The sequence below is a fragment of the Homalodisca vitripennis genome, chromosome 2, assembly GCF_021130785.1.
Source record: "Homalodisca vitripennis isolate AUS2020 chromosome 2, UT_GWSS_2.1, whole genome shotgun sequence".
NCBI lineage: Eukaryota > Metazoa > Arthropoda > Insecta > Hemiptera > Cicadellidae > Homalodisca > Homalodisca vitripennis.
In genome coordinates this window covers 24589867-24606106 of record NC_060208.1, presented here as the reverse complement: position 1 = coordinate 24606106, position 16240 = coordinate 24589867, and the positions used below count along the sequence as shown (strand labels likewise).

The following is a 16240-nucleotide window of genomic DNA, read 5'->3' as shown; positions in this document are numbered from 1 at the left end:
TGTTTCACCACTGAGTGTTATGGAAGGTTTTGCTAAAAGACAAATCATGATTGTAATCTGCATGAATAACACCATGCTAGGGATGAATAATGTGGCGGCTTTTAACTAACAGAACTATTCCAAACTGTATTAGACTGTTTTATGCTTATTAGTTGTTTGTCGCAACTTATCAGACAGAGTGTCTCTTGGGCCTCTTGTGGGGTTGTTGGAGTAAGAATAAAAGGGGGAGGGCCGGACAAGCCTTCCTCACTCACAGTGCGCTGCTTGCCGAGGAAACTTACTTCTGGTGAGTGTCCAGAGACGCTTCTAAGAAATTTAAGTAGATTTATTAGCTGAGCTTTAATGAAACTTATCACTCGTGGGGATCGAAAAATGTTATTTTTGTGTCCCTATCTGTCGGTCTGTCTGATATCTCGAAAACGAAACTGACATACGAGTTCGAAAAACACGAGTTCGATTTTAGTGCACGCCACTCATTTGTCACATTTTGTTGAGCGTTAGCAAAACTTCTACATTGGTCGTATAGCAAGCATGATGGCAATGATAAAGTAGGTGTATAAATTAACTAACATACCATACATTCTACCAGCCTCTTATTATTTGAATCAAATCCTTAATTTATAAACAAACACTCCAATAATTATGAAATTTTATTTTTGAGAAACATTTCGTGTTTAATGAACACATCATCAGACTCACATTACTGAAATAAAAGTGGTTAAAGTAATAATAGAAACAGTTTAGGCTTAAATAAAAACACATGTCATTAAAAATACAAAGGGATAAAATTAGAAAACCTGGAAGTATATCTACTGCATATGTAAAATTTAATACTTAATTATATTAAAGGCAGTAACCATGAATTTTGGGAGGGTCCAGGCTCATTATTTACAAAATAATTTTGGTTCTTCTGTATAAAAATCGTTTTGTAAGCATCGAGAAAGTTTTATTTTTTTCTTTTATTAATTTAACTTGTAAAAAGCAGTGTCCATACATTTTAACTTTTAAAGTGTTTAATTTCAAAAGGTTGAAATATGTTATATATTAACAAAAACATACATCATACAACTTTTTAATTTTTTATAAGCAAGATATCTTAAGAAAAATGTTACCTGTATACTTGAAATTGTGAACGAAATGTAAGATGGATGTGTATGATATGATATATATGGATGAGTTCTACATCGTTGGATGGCCGACCATGGAATTTGGCTGAGTCTTTGAAGGATACAACTCAGTAGGTTTACATAATTTCTCTTTTGTTTGGCAGGGGAAGTAAAAATGTATTCGTTAACGATTGCCGTTAAACGTGGTGTGGAGTATCTTGTTATTATAAAAACTGTCACAAGTATAATTTAAGCAACGTATTGACAAGCTCAGTACAAAAGTAATTTTGGTTACCAAAAATGTATAGAGAGATGTAATGTAAAAATGTAGACAAGAGATGTTTTAATAAACAATGTGGCTGTTTTTTTGGTAAATAATAAAATACAGAATAACATTATTTTTTTATAATTCACTATTTGGGATTTTATGCAGTAACCAGCTAAGGCGAATCAGAAAAATTTCAACTTATCATAATTATTGAATCTCGAAAAAGTGCATGAAGCTAATTATGTTTGTTCGCTAAATACTGTATTATTTCTAAAACTTTTTAAACCAATGTAAGTATATATCAGTCCTCCCTGAATTATCAGAGAGGACTGTTATTATTATCATTAGATAATAACATCTGCAACAGCTGTATAGATTGATTGGTGAGTGGTCGATTTTGGAAGTACTGTGTGTAAGGTAGGGCATAATATTTATTTCATTATGTCAAATAACTCTCATTTTCAACCTACTGTAAGGATTAATTAAATGTGTTCATATAAATATAAAATATATATTGTTATGTATATAGTCATATCTATATAACTCATCTTAAAAAAAAAATAAAACCTGTACAACAGCAATTATCTCTTATACTAATTACATCAAAATGAGACATTAACGTGTTTGCCCACAGGCATCATATTACTGACGAAAACGAAGGAGTAACGACAGAACTCCGCTTTCACAGAGGATAAAAATATATGTCACTGCCTCAGTTTATATTTAGTGCCATTTATATTTTTGTAATTAATATACGTGCACTAAATTTAAAGAGTTTTCAAAAAACCCAATTGTATTATAAAAACTGCATGACATACATTAGATGGTAAATGTAATACATTTTTTTATCGTTTCTCTAATTATTACGTGAATTCCAGGACTTTTACTAATCATACGAAATGTAATCTCATAAAGCATATATTCTTGCTAAATTAAACCCAGTAGTTCTAGTTGTACAGCCACTATCCTTTAGAAGTGGGGATGATGAAAATATTTATTTTCAATCTGCTTATACCCTTATCTGAAATACCCTTCCGATTTCCAACAAGTATTGCAATTTTTTTCTGCTCTAATTCGGTAACATCAAAACTTTCAATCCAATCTGATACCAACAAAAGAGTAAAGTAAAGTAATGTATTATTTTACCAGGAGAAGTTAGGGCTAAGAAGCCCTCTCTAACAAAACCTGGGACCAACGGCTCAAAGGTGATTTCCAAACCACAACAAATGGCCAGGAAGGCGGACTGGTTGCAAGGACAGGGTAGCTTAAATTAATCATGATAAAATTTCATTTAGACTTAGACTTTAAAAAAGTTTTAGACTTGAAATTTTTTATAAAAAATTGGCTTAGAAATGTGTTGTATAATATGCATTATTACACATGAAATCACTAAATTTATTTATCCTGACATAAACACACCACTATTTAGTAGTTAATATAAAGAAATCTATTTAGTTTTTAAACTTCAATTTTTTAAGAAGAAATCCAAGATTACGGCGGATTGCAGCACAATCAGTAGTGTGGTAAACCACATGTTACAACTATATGGTTTAAATATTACAACTAAGATACTACTATGATTACTTACTAATTTGTTTTAATAACAACCTCGAAGTGAGAGAAGATTTTACTATAATATTTCAATAATATGTGTTATTCTCAATCGATGTCAAGTAAAAAATTATTTTAAGATAAGTCACACAATTTATTACATTAACTTCATCATTTTTCAATAGCCCATAAACAAATCTGATACATTTAAATGAAAATTTGAACGTATATCGTGTTTCCTAAGGATTTGAAGAAGCATCGTTTAATATAAAGAAAGCTGGTTTTAAGTGACTTGCTATATTTGAATTATTGTGAATAAAAATGTATTACTCATCGTACTCATCACAATTATTGGCTTTATATACTGAGTAGGTGTAATGGCGCAGTTTATTAAAAACGGCGGTTATCACAAGTCAACTCAGTAAAGCAACGTTAAGCGTGGCTGCTGCTTGGATGGGTGGCTGATGAGTAATCCTCTCTTTGCAAGCAGTCCGCTCGCCCGTCCGTTGATGGTGATTCTCAAGTCATTTTAAGCCACTGTTTTCCAGGTTAACTGTAATAGAGGGCTTTTTAGTCCTAACTTCACATGGTGAAATAAGGCAAGTTTTACATTTACCTTCTACATTTGAGTTTTAAAAAATTAAAAGATTTATTTACCATAATATAAACAGAGCAAACCATTTTAAATTTCCATTAATTAAATCAAACTTACGGGTGTTCTAGTGACAGTATAAGAAAAATTTGGAATTTAATTGTAATACAGCGATTTCATTGTTGCATAACATCTACATGACTTCTCACTTAGAAAATACTCTAAGTTAAACGTAACGGTAATTATATTAAGTATATATTAATACAAAATATATTGAATAAGTATTTCAGTTTTTCTATACATTTTGATCTTATTGAACGATAATATTTCAGTATAATGTTAGCAACAAGAATATACAATCCTACGAATAAATTCAGTTCACACAACCAACTCTAGGACCACGAACTTGAGTCTTGCAATTTTGAAAGTTGCTTTAAAACGGACTGAATTCCTATATACTGCTAGGCTGAATATAACGACCCAATTCCAGAATATGATTGGCTAAAGTGTCCGAAATACTCTCAAACTGTTGATTAATACTACCACGCTTTGTGAACCGTAAAGCTTATACATTATATACTTAAGCTCTATAATAATCTTATTTTGGTTTCTATCAGCTATTTTAATCTTAATAAATGTTTAGGGTTTCAAATATAAATTTGAAAAAGAATGAATAATATGAATGCTGGTTGAGTATGGATTGGGAATTCTTTTTAAGTTACAGGTTTAAATTAATTGAGAAAAATGGATCAAATTCATAAATCAGACTAAAACAAAATATGTTCAAAATATATTTTTAGTGTAGCCTATATTTAAAACTTTTACCTGCTAATTGCCTATTAAATACATTGTTTTGCTGATGGACGTTAAATTACACTTCCAGGAGGTCACTAATAAAGTAATTACATTATCCCTCCCACCCTGTGGTGTGCGGTAGAGTCTTCCAGGTACACCATTTATAAAGGTGGACAACGGCGCCGACTAATTGTTTGCCCCTGTCATTTGTCAAGCTGCTGGACTTCAAACCCTTCTCCACCCTTTTATCCCGTCCCAATATACCGGGCGCTAGCGTACGCTTTACCAAAGGCGTCACCATGTGGAGTCGTGTACCTTTCATATTTATGGTGTGTGACTATTAAAACGTTTTTAACTAATTTTCTAAATATACATGACATTTCTTCAATAAAGCTGGATTTCAGAAATCTGAAAAACGATATTTAAAATGTGTTATAAATATTCATTGCTTGAAAATTTTACGACACTTTATTACAGACCTTTACTTTGGGAAACGTTAAATATATATTTAGTCCACAAATTGGCCATACGGCTCAGTCAGAAGACCTAGGTAGATTTTGTTACAATTGAAATAATAGCATTTTTTCTTATAGGATTTAAATATACTCAAAATATTGAAAGGTACAAGAAAATTATCACCTTAAATATGTTTATTAAATGTCATAATTATTCTAGAACTTTTTGATTTTTCTCTAGCTTTATAAAGAATTGGGTTGTAATTATTTTCAGTTTAAACGGCTACCATAATGGACAGAAATGGTGCACCAAAGTGGCTAACGAACTTAGTCAACATGGAGTTGAAAAAGAGCGTTTTTGATGTTGAATCACTCATAAAATGGAACTACGATACCTTCTCTGTTTAACAGTATATAGATTAGATTTGGATAACAAAGTAGTATATCTTTCTAAACATTGAATAACACTAAATACATAAATCTTGTAATCTAATAATAGCAATAACGTTTTCCATTCCTGTAAAAGTCTACTTTTCCTGAATGCAAAAGGAGATATTAATTAACCAACAGACAAAGAGATCTTGGACAAAGGTAATTGTGATGCCAACTTAACACCCTAGCAATCAATTGCGGTAATTAATTATATAAATGAAACCAATTATAGGTTCTCCTATAGACGTTGTGTATTATCTTTCATATAATAGCCTACATGTATAATTTACATTTCAGTACGTATTTTAGCCAATCTGAATAAAAGCTAAATACAGTATATAATTGTTCAATGTAAAGTGAAGAACGTCATAGTGATAATATAACTCGCCTCTGTGTGGAACTTTCGATCCATTTCAATTAGTGATCTAACTTTTTCCTTTCATTGGCCTTACAAATAGAATTTAAAATCTACCCGAAATTTTTAAATTTCTGCACAGCTAGAGACTTTAAAAATCTTTGAAACAACAGTTAACAGAAATAGAATCATAAAGGTGTGTATTTTAATATTCTCTCAATCTACCAACAATTTTGAAATGAGCAGCACATATTCCGTTCGAAAAGGCAAGATATGTCATGAATTAAATCCAATCGATTCCAAGTTCAATCGAGCCTCGTACAGAATAGATACCCTCAGTCTGTCATAGCCACTGTTCTGTATCGTCGGGGATAACATTCACTGTTTTAAATCGACAATAGATATTGCATTCCCACCTTCTGAGAACTGAAATGAATAAAACATTGTACTGAAATCGAGACAAATATACAGTCCAGATCTCTCCACCTGACTTCTTAAACTTCTACGTTTATTGTTTCATCCAAAGTTGTTCTTTTTTCGCTTTTACTCTCTCAAGATCAACCCTGCTCCTTTTCAAGACTACACTGCTGCAGCTATTTTTTCTAAATAATTTACAGGCAATAATACTATACAATCATCAAAACGTGTGTCTCTGCATTCAATGTTCAGTGTTTGGCACAAATTTCGAGCAAAACAATTCTTATTGAAACATCAATGCTTCCTTTGTATGACGGTTTTAAATTTAAAAAAGTATCAAATGATTACAAGACCAGCGGCAGTTTGCAATAATGTCTCTGTTTCCTCAAACTTAGCACACTGCATCGCTTGCAAGCATCGGAAATTACCGGTCATAGCACCATTTCAATTCATAAAAATTCCCAAGCTGCTATCAAATCTTACTAGTTACATTGTTCAAAAGCAATTGATTTCTAAAAAGTAAAAAATTCGTCATTTGGAGTGATATTTGATCCTTTTTTTCTCAAATGAAACTGTACACTACGCAATTCAATACGCCTTAAGTGTTGTAACGCAGACTAAGTTTACGAGCATTAAGCTACCACACAATCCAAGTAACTAATTCTCAATGTGACATCTGGTAACGTTTCAAAGGACGTTCACACATAATCTTTGGTCACCGACGTTATGACTCAAACATTAGGCTAAGTTTTCATATTGAGTTATTATACAGGTTTATCTTATATTTTCAAATCTATATCACAGAGGTGAGTAATATTTTCGAACACAATTTTGTCTAAGTATCAGATATTTTAATATTTATAAGCAAAAAATAAAGATTTTTTAAACACATTGGGTTCTCGATTTGTAAATCTTTGTAGTGCTGGGTGATAAATTCTTGTAATCAAATTTTACAATGTGAATGCACATTTTTATCATGAAACATATGTTCCAAATTATGTTTTACGTTTAAATACTCAATATATCTAGAAACTATACAGCTAAACAGTTTTATGGCTGTCGACTTAAGTAACACTTATACCGATATACCTTTGAAACAAATAAGTAGTTTTAAGCTATATATGGAAATTTAAACTACTTTATATTATATTTTGATTTATTTGGACAACTGATGGAGATGGAGAACACATGACAACTTGTACAATACAATAGCCTGTCAAAGACACTTATATCAAAACATGTAAAAACTGTTCAAGCTTTATTAATTCTTTGTTTAGGATTGTAATTAAATAACTGTAAACAAAATTCCAACTTTCACCCTAAACTTCATTTCATGTTAATTTACATGCAACTTATTTAAAGTCACATTCTTACAAAACTAAAACTGTATTTATTTCTTAATGTTTTAAATTTATCTACTTCTCATCATCAGGAAAACTAACCGTATCCAGCAGAATTGCATTCTGCTTACAAATCAGAGCTATTAGGTATTTCAAGAAACTTTATACTGATCTGATTAAATCTGAAATTTTCTATCATGCATTTCATTTATCATTTTTTTCATCTGCTCATCTATCCAGCAACTTAAAATCAGCACGATGGAGTCAAAGAATTTGTACAACTAGTATAAAATATACTGATTGGTCACAATTGTGTCTGCTGCTTAAACTTCACAGTTTTTACATAATATTACGTTCATGATGATTGCAGCAGGTGTAGCACATGTGACGTAATATTACGCATCGTTATATTGTTTCTGTGTTATTCTATTGTATGCGGTAATATTGCACTAGTAGTATTTTTATGAAAACTGTGCATGGCGTAAGCATTTCTAGGGTTTTCACCTAGATGTCAGCACATGTCTGTCGTGAGTGTTTGCACGTTGGTGGGTTCACTGCTGTCGCACAGTGCAGACAGCTACCGCGACCTGCTGTGCATGTCACCCGCCACAAGCAAACACAATATTATCTACCTGAACTCTACAAACAATATCAATATGTCTGCCACCATTAGATACTTGGAAAATATATATTTCTGTGTAAGTTTTCAACTGAATTATAAATATATTTGAAACAAGCTCCATGTTTCTTTTCCGCCAGATTTAGACTATTTAGCTACAGAAGTAAGAGTACAAAAAGAAATGGAGAGGGTTATCATTAGGCGCATTAGTGAAAGTAATTTACACCAATCGTTTTCTGGTGTTTATTTAACAAAAGGAATAACTTAAAAATAATTTATATCATACTATATAAAAAAAAGGAAATACGTATGGATGAACCTTTTACTTATTTATAAATAAAAATGAAGGGATGGCATTTTATAGAAAACAGAAGTAACTTTTTAATCACTGTCACAACTTTTCCCATTGCCCCAAAATGGAATTTTTGGGGAGAGGCTCAAAAGTTTCAAATGTGCATTATAAAGTTCTTGATAAAATAAGAATAACGGTGAAAACTAGAGTTTTCTATGTTAAACACAGTACAAAATGACAGGTCATTAAAAATTAATTGAGGCTAAATAAGAACATCCACGTTTAGAGGGTAAATAATTTCAATAGGCAACCCCACTTTCCTTACAAACTCAAACTTTTTTTACAGTAATTACATGCCGCAGGTCAGACCTCTCTTATTTTGTCAGTTTTGAGGAAGTCCAGTACATTCATGTACATTCAGTTTCGGTTTGCAATTCGCTAAGTTAAGGCGTGTTTTGTGATTTTATGAGTGCTTAGATGCGAGTCCATGGACACCGGGTAAGATATTATGATGAAGTAAGAGATTTATTTAAGCACAATTATCGTAATCGAAACCAAATATCTCGGTCTGGAGTTAAAAAATAGTCCATCGTTTCCAGTGAACATGCAGCGTTGAAAACCGCCTAAACCTAGACAAAAATCGGCAAAAATGTCATTTCTGTCTGTTCGTCTATTTGTTTGTCTGTCAAAAAGATGTCCCGGACACGAACTGACATATAGGCTAAAACTGTGTATCCCTAGAGCTGGTATGAAACGAATTTTCGTCGCCAAAGGCCCGTCCGATTTGGCAACGACGAATATTCGTCGCCAAAGTAGACATGTACAGTTATTGAAATTTTAGGCAATTAAGGTCATATAAATGATTTTTAGTTGATATATTCTGGAAGTGCAATAACTATAGTACCGATTTACTGTTCTTACTTTCTATTATTGTCTTCTTTGTTTACCGTAAAACATCGTTTTTTTGGACAGCTGACGTGAACGTAGTACGGGTCAACCACATTGTTGTGAAACTGTAAACAAGTGCCGGGTTTTGTGTTTGAGGTTACGAATCCAATAGTATTTGGTGTTGTTATTATTGTTTTTTTTAGCTTTCTTAGGTTATAGTTTTAGTTGTTCAGTATGGGTGAAAACTTTAGAGACCGATCAAATCATCTTAGAGAGCTCGCAGGGCGGGATCTAGTGACGCTGAGTGAAAAAATGAAACTTTGTATAATATATTGTACATATGTAAATAAGGTAAGATTAAAATTTATTATTTTATTTTATTTTTGTTTTAACTGTCATACTTATATAAGTATAAATGCAGTCAAGAGATTATTTTTACCCACGAACAATAATATTTATTTAGAAATGTATGCATTTTTGAAAATAAGTAAATATGGATGCTTTTTCATACAAAGCCCTGTAACACATACGTTTTGAGGTAAAAGTTACAATAATTATATATATATCTTTGGAATCAGGAAAAAATTTTGAATAAGTTTTATATTTACGGTTTTGATGTAAAGCTTATTGCTAAGCAGTTACACAACGAAATATTTACAAGAAACATTTCCAAAAAACATTTTTCTTACATTTTGTAAAAAAATAAAAATATGTTTCCATAGAAACAAAAATATATTGTTATTATAATGCTCTCGATATAGTTTTGAATACATTGACATATAATAGTTTATATTTGGACTAACAGTTATGAAATGTGATACATTATAAGAAACGTCTGCGAGGCTGTTAAAATAGAGCCGCCAGTACAGAGTGACACCAGTTCTAGGGTTGCTTCATTTATATACGAAGAGCACTTAATTATTTTATAGTACACGTGTCATGCTATGGGATTTGGTTAAGTGTTAGCGAATACTTTTTTTACATTAGTCTTGTAGATAACCATAATGGCAAACAAGAAAAAATCATAAAAAATACATTTTTAAACTAAATTAATACACCTATAAGAGATTGAAACATATGCCATATACATGTAGCCTCACTATCCCAACAGATAAATAATTTTATAGTGACTTGCTGTGTATACATTTATTATTTCAACACAGATATCAAACCGAACTTAACTAAAAAAAATGCATTGTGTCATGTGGCAAGATGTGTTGAGACAGATTTCAGATACAGCCTTTAAAAATGTCATTTAACTTTATTTTTACAAGAATTAATAAATTAATGTTTAATTTTCGGGTCAACGTCTTTTTTATGATTTTCTGTCTATCTATATGTATACAGTGTATCTCGAGGATTCAATGAGGTATAGATTAGAAATTTTGCATGCTATCTCAGCGAAGGCACACTTTGCGTGATAAAAACAATTGCACTACTGATATGGCATAAATAAAACATGAAACCTAAACCTCCAACAAACACCCTGTTGAACGGTTCCTTCTTGTTTTCTCTCCATTTTAAATATGATTGCTTCATATCGGGGTGTTTTGTATACATTTCTCTTCCGCATTCTGAAATGTTTTGTTATTCTTTAAAAGTAAAGCGCAAAAACGTGGCTTTTGTCCAGTAGAGTATAATTTATAAGCAGAATTAAGAATCAGTATAAAATTTAGGCTCTGTTTTTATTTAGATAATATTTCGTAAAAGCATACTGCTTATTTGTTTCAACAAAAAACTTTAAATTAATAAAAATATTATTTTAAAATCTCCTTTTTATGCAGTATAAGAAATAATTGTGTAAACGTTACATAATTTCACTACTACTCTTCTACCAAACTTAAATAAATATCTGATTAGAAAATATAGGGGGAAATTGAAAAATGTTCTCAATTGACAGTACCAAAAAGTTCATAATGTTTGAAATGTTTCCTTATCAGTCTTAAATAATTAGCTTAATAATTAACCTGAATAAATAGTTATCTTTTGTTCAAAGTAATACTAATTAGTTTCCAATGAAAGGAACGTACTAATAAGAAAAAAATCTTTATTCTCGTAAAATACAAAACTGTAGATGTAACAATCTGTAAATAAATTATTTTTTACCAACAATAGAAGAATTAAAGACAAATTTAAATAGGATTGCATCATCGATATGATCAATATTCTAATAGCAAGAACAGGTCAAACTTTGTCTTTAAGCACAAGCTCAAAGTAGTGTCATCGTGAGTTATTTTGAACGATGTTCTTATAATATTTATAAGACAGAACATTATTTTACACAGGTCTGATTATTGTTATTACTTATAACAATTTTACCAAGTAAAAAAAGTTGTGTGTACTAAATAAAAATAAGGCTTTGTTTGTGAGATAAAAGAGAAAGTAACATATCATAATAGAGTAAGAATAATATTTATGAAACCAGAAAGTTTATTTTCTTCCATAATGGAACAAAATAAATACCTATAACTTATCTAAAAAAAAATTAAAAAGTTTGTAACTAAAGTATTACGTGCAACATATTAAACCATAGAATTTCTTTAACAAATTTCTTGAATGTCAGAATATATTATACTAACATTACTAACATAACAGTTAACATACAGATTTTATCTATATATTCACGTGATTGTTATGCATAATAGTTTTAAATTTAGTTATGTACATCACTTGATTCACTGGTTCACTGTGTTGATTTAATTTTAAATCTTTTTTATAATATATATTGTTTTTTTTCCCGTACATTGTACACATTGTTTAAAATGTCTGTAAACACATTAATATGTTTTTAACTGTAAAAATCTTTATTATTGATTCAAATATATTTCTAAAAATTATTGAAACTGAGTATTAAAATTCAGTTAAGCCATTAAAAAATTTAAATAATAAAACTCGCCTTCCTTTCGTTTCTTTTATTGCAGTCTCATATGCAAGATGTTCTATATCCAAAACATTATAAAGTCTTAGTATCAAGTATCTAAAAAGCATTGTTGTAAACTGTTTATTTAAAATAAACATTTAAATTTAATGTGGCTTAATTTTAAATAAAAGGTATAAGAGTTTTAATATTATTAAATTTTTGAGAAGAGGCAGGTTCCAGTCCTAATCAAACTAATATAATTAATTTTAACTTAGAACGAGAAGCAAACAAGGTTACAGCTTTTCCATAAGATTGTTAGTGTGTTGATATGCATATATTTGTGCGTCCAGATCTGCTGTCGGAGATATCGCCAAGAGAAACCAAATTCCCAAATAACACCATGGAATATCGACAAAAATAACTCATAATGCTGTTCAATACTATTAGATTAGGTGATTATATAGCAGAAATGGCATTAAGTAGAAGACAAACTGAACTATATACATGACATAACTGCGAAGCCTCTTACAGGTCCAGCGTTCATTTGGCCTGTATTGCTAGTTTTGTGAATTTAAAAATATTATACAGTAATTTGATTCCGTTTCTACGTAAATAAAAAAATAGCTAAATACAGGTACGATATGGGTTTTTTTAAACAAATGATAGTTAATAATGCAAAACAATCTATCTATGTACAATGGCCAGCTAAACCTGATCCATACGAGATTCGTTTAGAATTTTTTAACTTTTATATAATATTATACCACATAACATCAGTTTATAACAATAAAGTGGATGTTTGGAACACATATTGATGGATATGCTAACAAATCGTACATAATTATTCCATCATGAAATCGAAGACGATTCAAAACATGTATTTCAAACATAGGGATTTACAATGTCAGAAACAACAATCCTAGACAAGCAATAAATAAGTCCACAGTTTACCCTCTAAAACGTTTTAATTTTATATCTACTATAAATGATTTACCGCAATGTTATTACTGTAATATAAAAATAATGCCATAAAGCTTTGATCAATATTATCAAACGCATGGCTGGTTTATACCTACACTGGGCATAGCAAAAACCGTTGTGTGACTAAAATTTGGACAAAATTATGGATTTACAGGAGCGGCTAATCCTAAACGTCAAGATATTGGAGTGCAATGGTAAATCGATAGGTCTAGTCAGCTACGGGAGATGACTACTGGAGTTGGTGGGGCTCCCAAAGTGATAAGGGATGTTGCTAGCATAGACATAGGGTCTTGACACATCTTGCCTGTTTTGACTGGACGAGCTTACACTTCTTACACGGATATATGACTCAGATTAATACCGAAAATCCTTCGTAATGTATCTTGAGGCGACCCATACTCCCTACCTTACCCATTCAGAATATACTGTTACTCAGGAAGCAGCACAAAGGATCTTTTAGGACCGAGTGCAATTTCTCAGTTTATTGTCCTAACAGAACAAAACATTACGTGTTCTTTACTCAGGCTGCAAGTCACTAACTCGCTTCTCATAAAATGTGTTAATAGCATACAAGCACAGGAAGATAATGAAGTTCAATCTGCATTAAATAAAAACAATAATAATGTAAGTTTCATTTCGCCTAAGTACACAACCTGATTACAATTGACCTGTTAATGGGTTCTAGCAGATGGATACGATGCGATTGTACACGCTGCTGCTATGGCTGGTACTGCTGCTGATATCGGTGGCTGCTAACAGCGTGCCCGTCTATCAGCGAGACAATGCTCGTTCAACACGTGGGTTCAAGAACCAATATCTATCCACGGCTCGATCATTCGGCAAGCGAACAGATTCAGACCTCTCATCCTCCACTACCTCCCAGTTCTCCAACTGTGACAGGTAATTGCTGAAACATTTTATGTAATAATAAGACTAAAATATTACTTAAACCAGTTCCTGTGGAACGTCACTATAACAAGTAATGATTTTTGCTCACACCACAGCAATGTTTGTTGTATATCAATAATTTATTTCAATTTTTATTTTTAAATATTTTATAAATTAACTTGACACCATTTAAAACGACAAAAAAATACGAGTGTGTGTGTGTGTGTGTGTGTGAGAATACGTATACAAATAATCTATGCTTCAAAACGCATTGAATGACGTCATTCAGCACATTCCTAAATATTGTTATTTACGTACATGTAAATACGTTATGTAAATAGTAGAAAAATTTAATGTACTTAAAACATGGGCATGAATACTGAAGCAATGGCACGCCTGAATTTAAGCCATACGTTTAGTGCCATTCATTTCTTTGGGAAACGCTGAATAAAAGGATCATTGGCCAACAGGTCTATTCAGCACTACTGTCCTGTTTAGTTTTAACCCTATTATTTTGTAATAATAAGCTTTTTTGTTACGATATTTTATACACACTTTGAATCGGTTGCCTTAGGTGGAGTTTTCCCCCAAGTTGAATTTTCAATCTGTGCCATTGAAGGCGTGAATTAGAATAAGTTTTACTTCAGTTTATATGCAATTTAATCTGTGTCATAAATTGATATCGTTTATTCATTTGAAAATACAAAAGCAGGATACACAATGTACCCAATACAATATTACCACTGACAAATATTCATTAATGGAATTTATCCAGACTGTTAGCTTATATTTGCCATGGATCAGTGAAGTATTGAGAAGAGATCAGACGTATTCATTTGTAAGGTTATTTATTCACCTGAGGAAGGGATTAAATGGAAGGTTTCAAAACGTAGTGTTACTGATTTTTTTAACACTAATCGATGGCAAATCTTTGAAAATCCTATTACCCTCTTAATCCTAGTTGTATTTAATGTTAGTAGTTCACCTGACAAAGGGGTCGGATTGCATTTCTTGAAACGTAGTGTTACTAAATTTTTAAATCACTGAACGATGCAAAACCTCAGTAAAATCCTATCTCCTTCGCAATCCTTCCATCGTCAAAAAACGAATTTTCAGACAATTAACTGTTTTCTTTTTTCAGTTTCCCTGCAGATTGGCTGACAAGTGTGATCCAGAATAATGGTCGCCTGGCGAGGCTGATTGGCAATAAGTTAACAGAGGCCAGCCAGGACGGCGAGCAGTCTGTTGATGAGCTACTGAGACCGCCGTATGGTCCTCCTGCTACCATCTATAAGTAGAGGACAGCAGGCGAGCTGGCGAATAGAATAAAACACTATAATGGGATTGCTTACTTTAATAGTATTTTATGTTAGGCAAGACGTGTTTTAACCCATTTAAATGTATTAAATTTTACATAAAATTTAAAAACTTGTTTGTTGTGATTTAATCCCTTAGTATGATACTATTATATAATAATTACAAAGTAAACGTAAAGCACGAACCTTGTCACAGTTGTAATGTAATTAAACTAAATTACGTACTATATAATTTTATTATAAACTCAGTAAAACCTATCGAAACTTTAATAGTTTTTCGATTCATGTTTATCTATCGATTTCGAGAGTAACCTATGTTTTGTGGTTATACAATGCAAATTGGTTCTCGTCTCTTACAAATATTTTGCGGTTACCGTACAATCTGCGTAAAAGTAAGCTTAATTTGTAAACGACGGCAGCTAAAAATTACTATCATTCATAAACTATTATCATTACTATCATTACAGTCTTACGTAGTTTCAAGGACAATACAACAATAGCAACAAATTTAAGCATGATAACTGTAGTATTTATTTGACGATTATGGTTTAAAAATTAACTGGTTTTAAATAATATAATCATAAGAGTTTTAATTGCAAAAATAACAAATTAATATTGTGGTTGTTGTTGTATTCAATGAATTCTGAAAATAATATGTTTCTAGCTATACGCCCAATCTTCTTGCTACGGATATAGTTTCATTAATAAAAGCAAAACTGAACATTTACGGATTATCTTGATACTTTATATTAAGCCTACTTTGTTTTTTTACAGTTGCGTAAGTTTAACCCGATACTTGAAGTCATTATATTGGTCTATGACTTAATGTCAGTATTCATTCGACTTCATAAATAACCTACTTCACTGAATGATGTTGATAATTAATTGATTAACAGTAGTGACATATGAAATTTCCATCTCAATACATTATAAACGTTTTTTGGTAGGATGTCTAGTACACGATTAGTTCTATTATTACGTTTTTTGTTCAATAGTTATTCAGGCATTCTTTATATTGCCTCATATCTAAAAGCCTTATTAAGGACAGTTCTAATTTTCTTTCTGTACTTTCCTACCCAATAGAT

General features: G+C 31.3%; 1 protein-coding gene across 1 annotated transcript; it reads left to right on the top strand.

Annotated features, from left to right (window-relative positions):
* Positions 1-230: 230 nt before the first annotated feature.
* On the top strand, positions 231-15261 carry LOC124356220 (allatotropins-like). The gene is made up of 3 exons (XM_046807404.1): positions 231-286; positions 13637-13851; positions 14981-15261. The coding sequence occupies exons 2-3, from the start codon at positions 13640-13642 to the stop codon at positions 15135-15137; spliced, it is 369 nt and encodes a 122-aa protein (XP_046663360.1). The 5' UTR covers positions 231-286; positions 13637-13639; the 3' UTR covers positions 15138-15261.
* Positions 15262-16240: the final 979 nt, after the last annotated feature.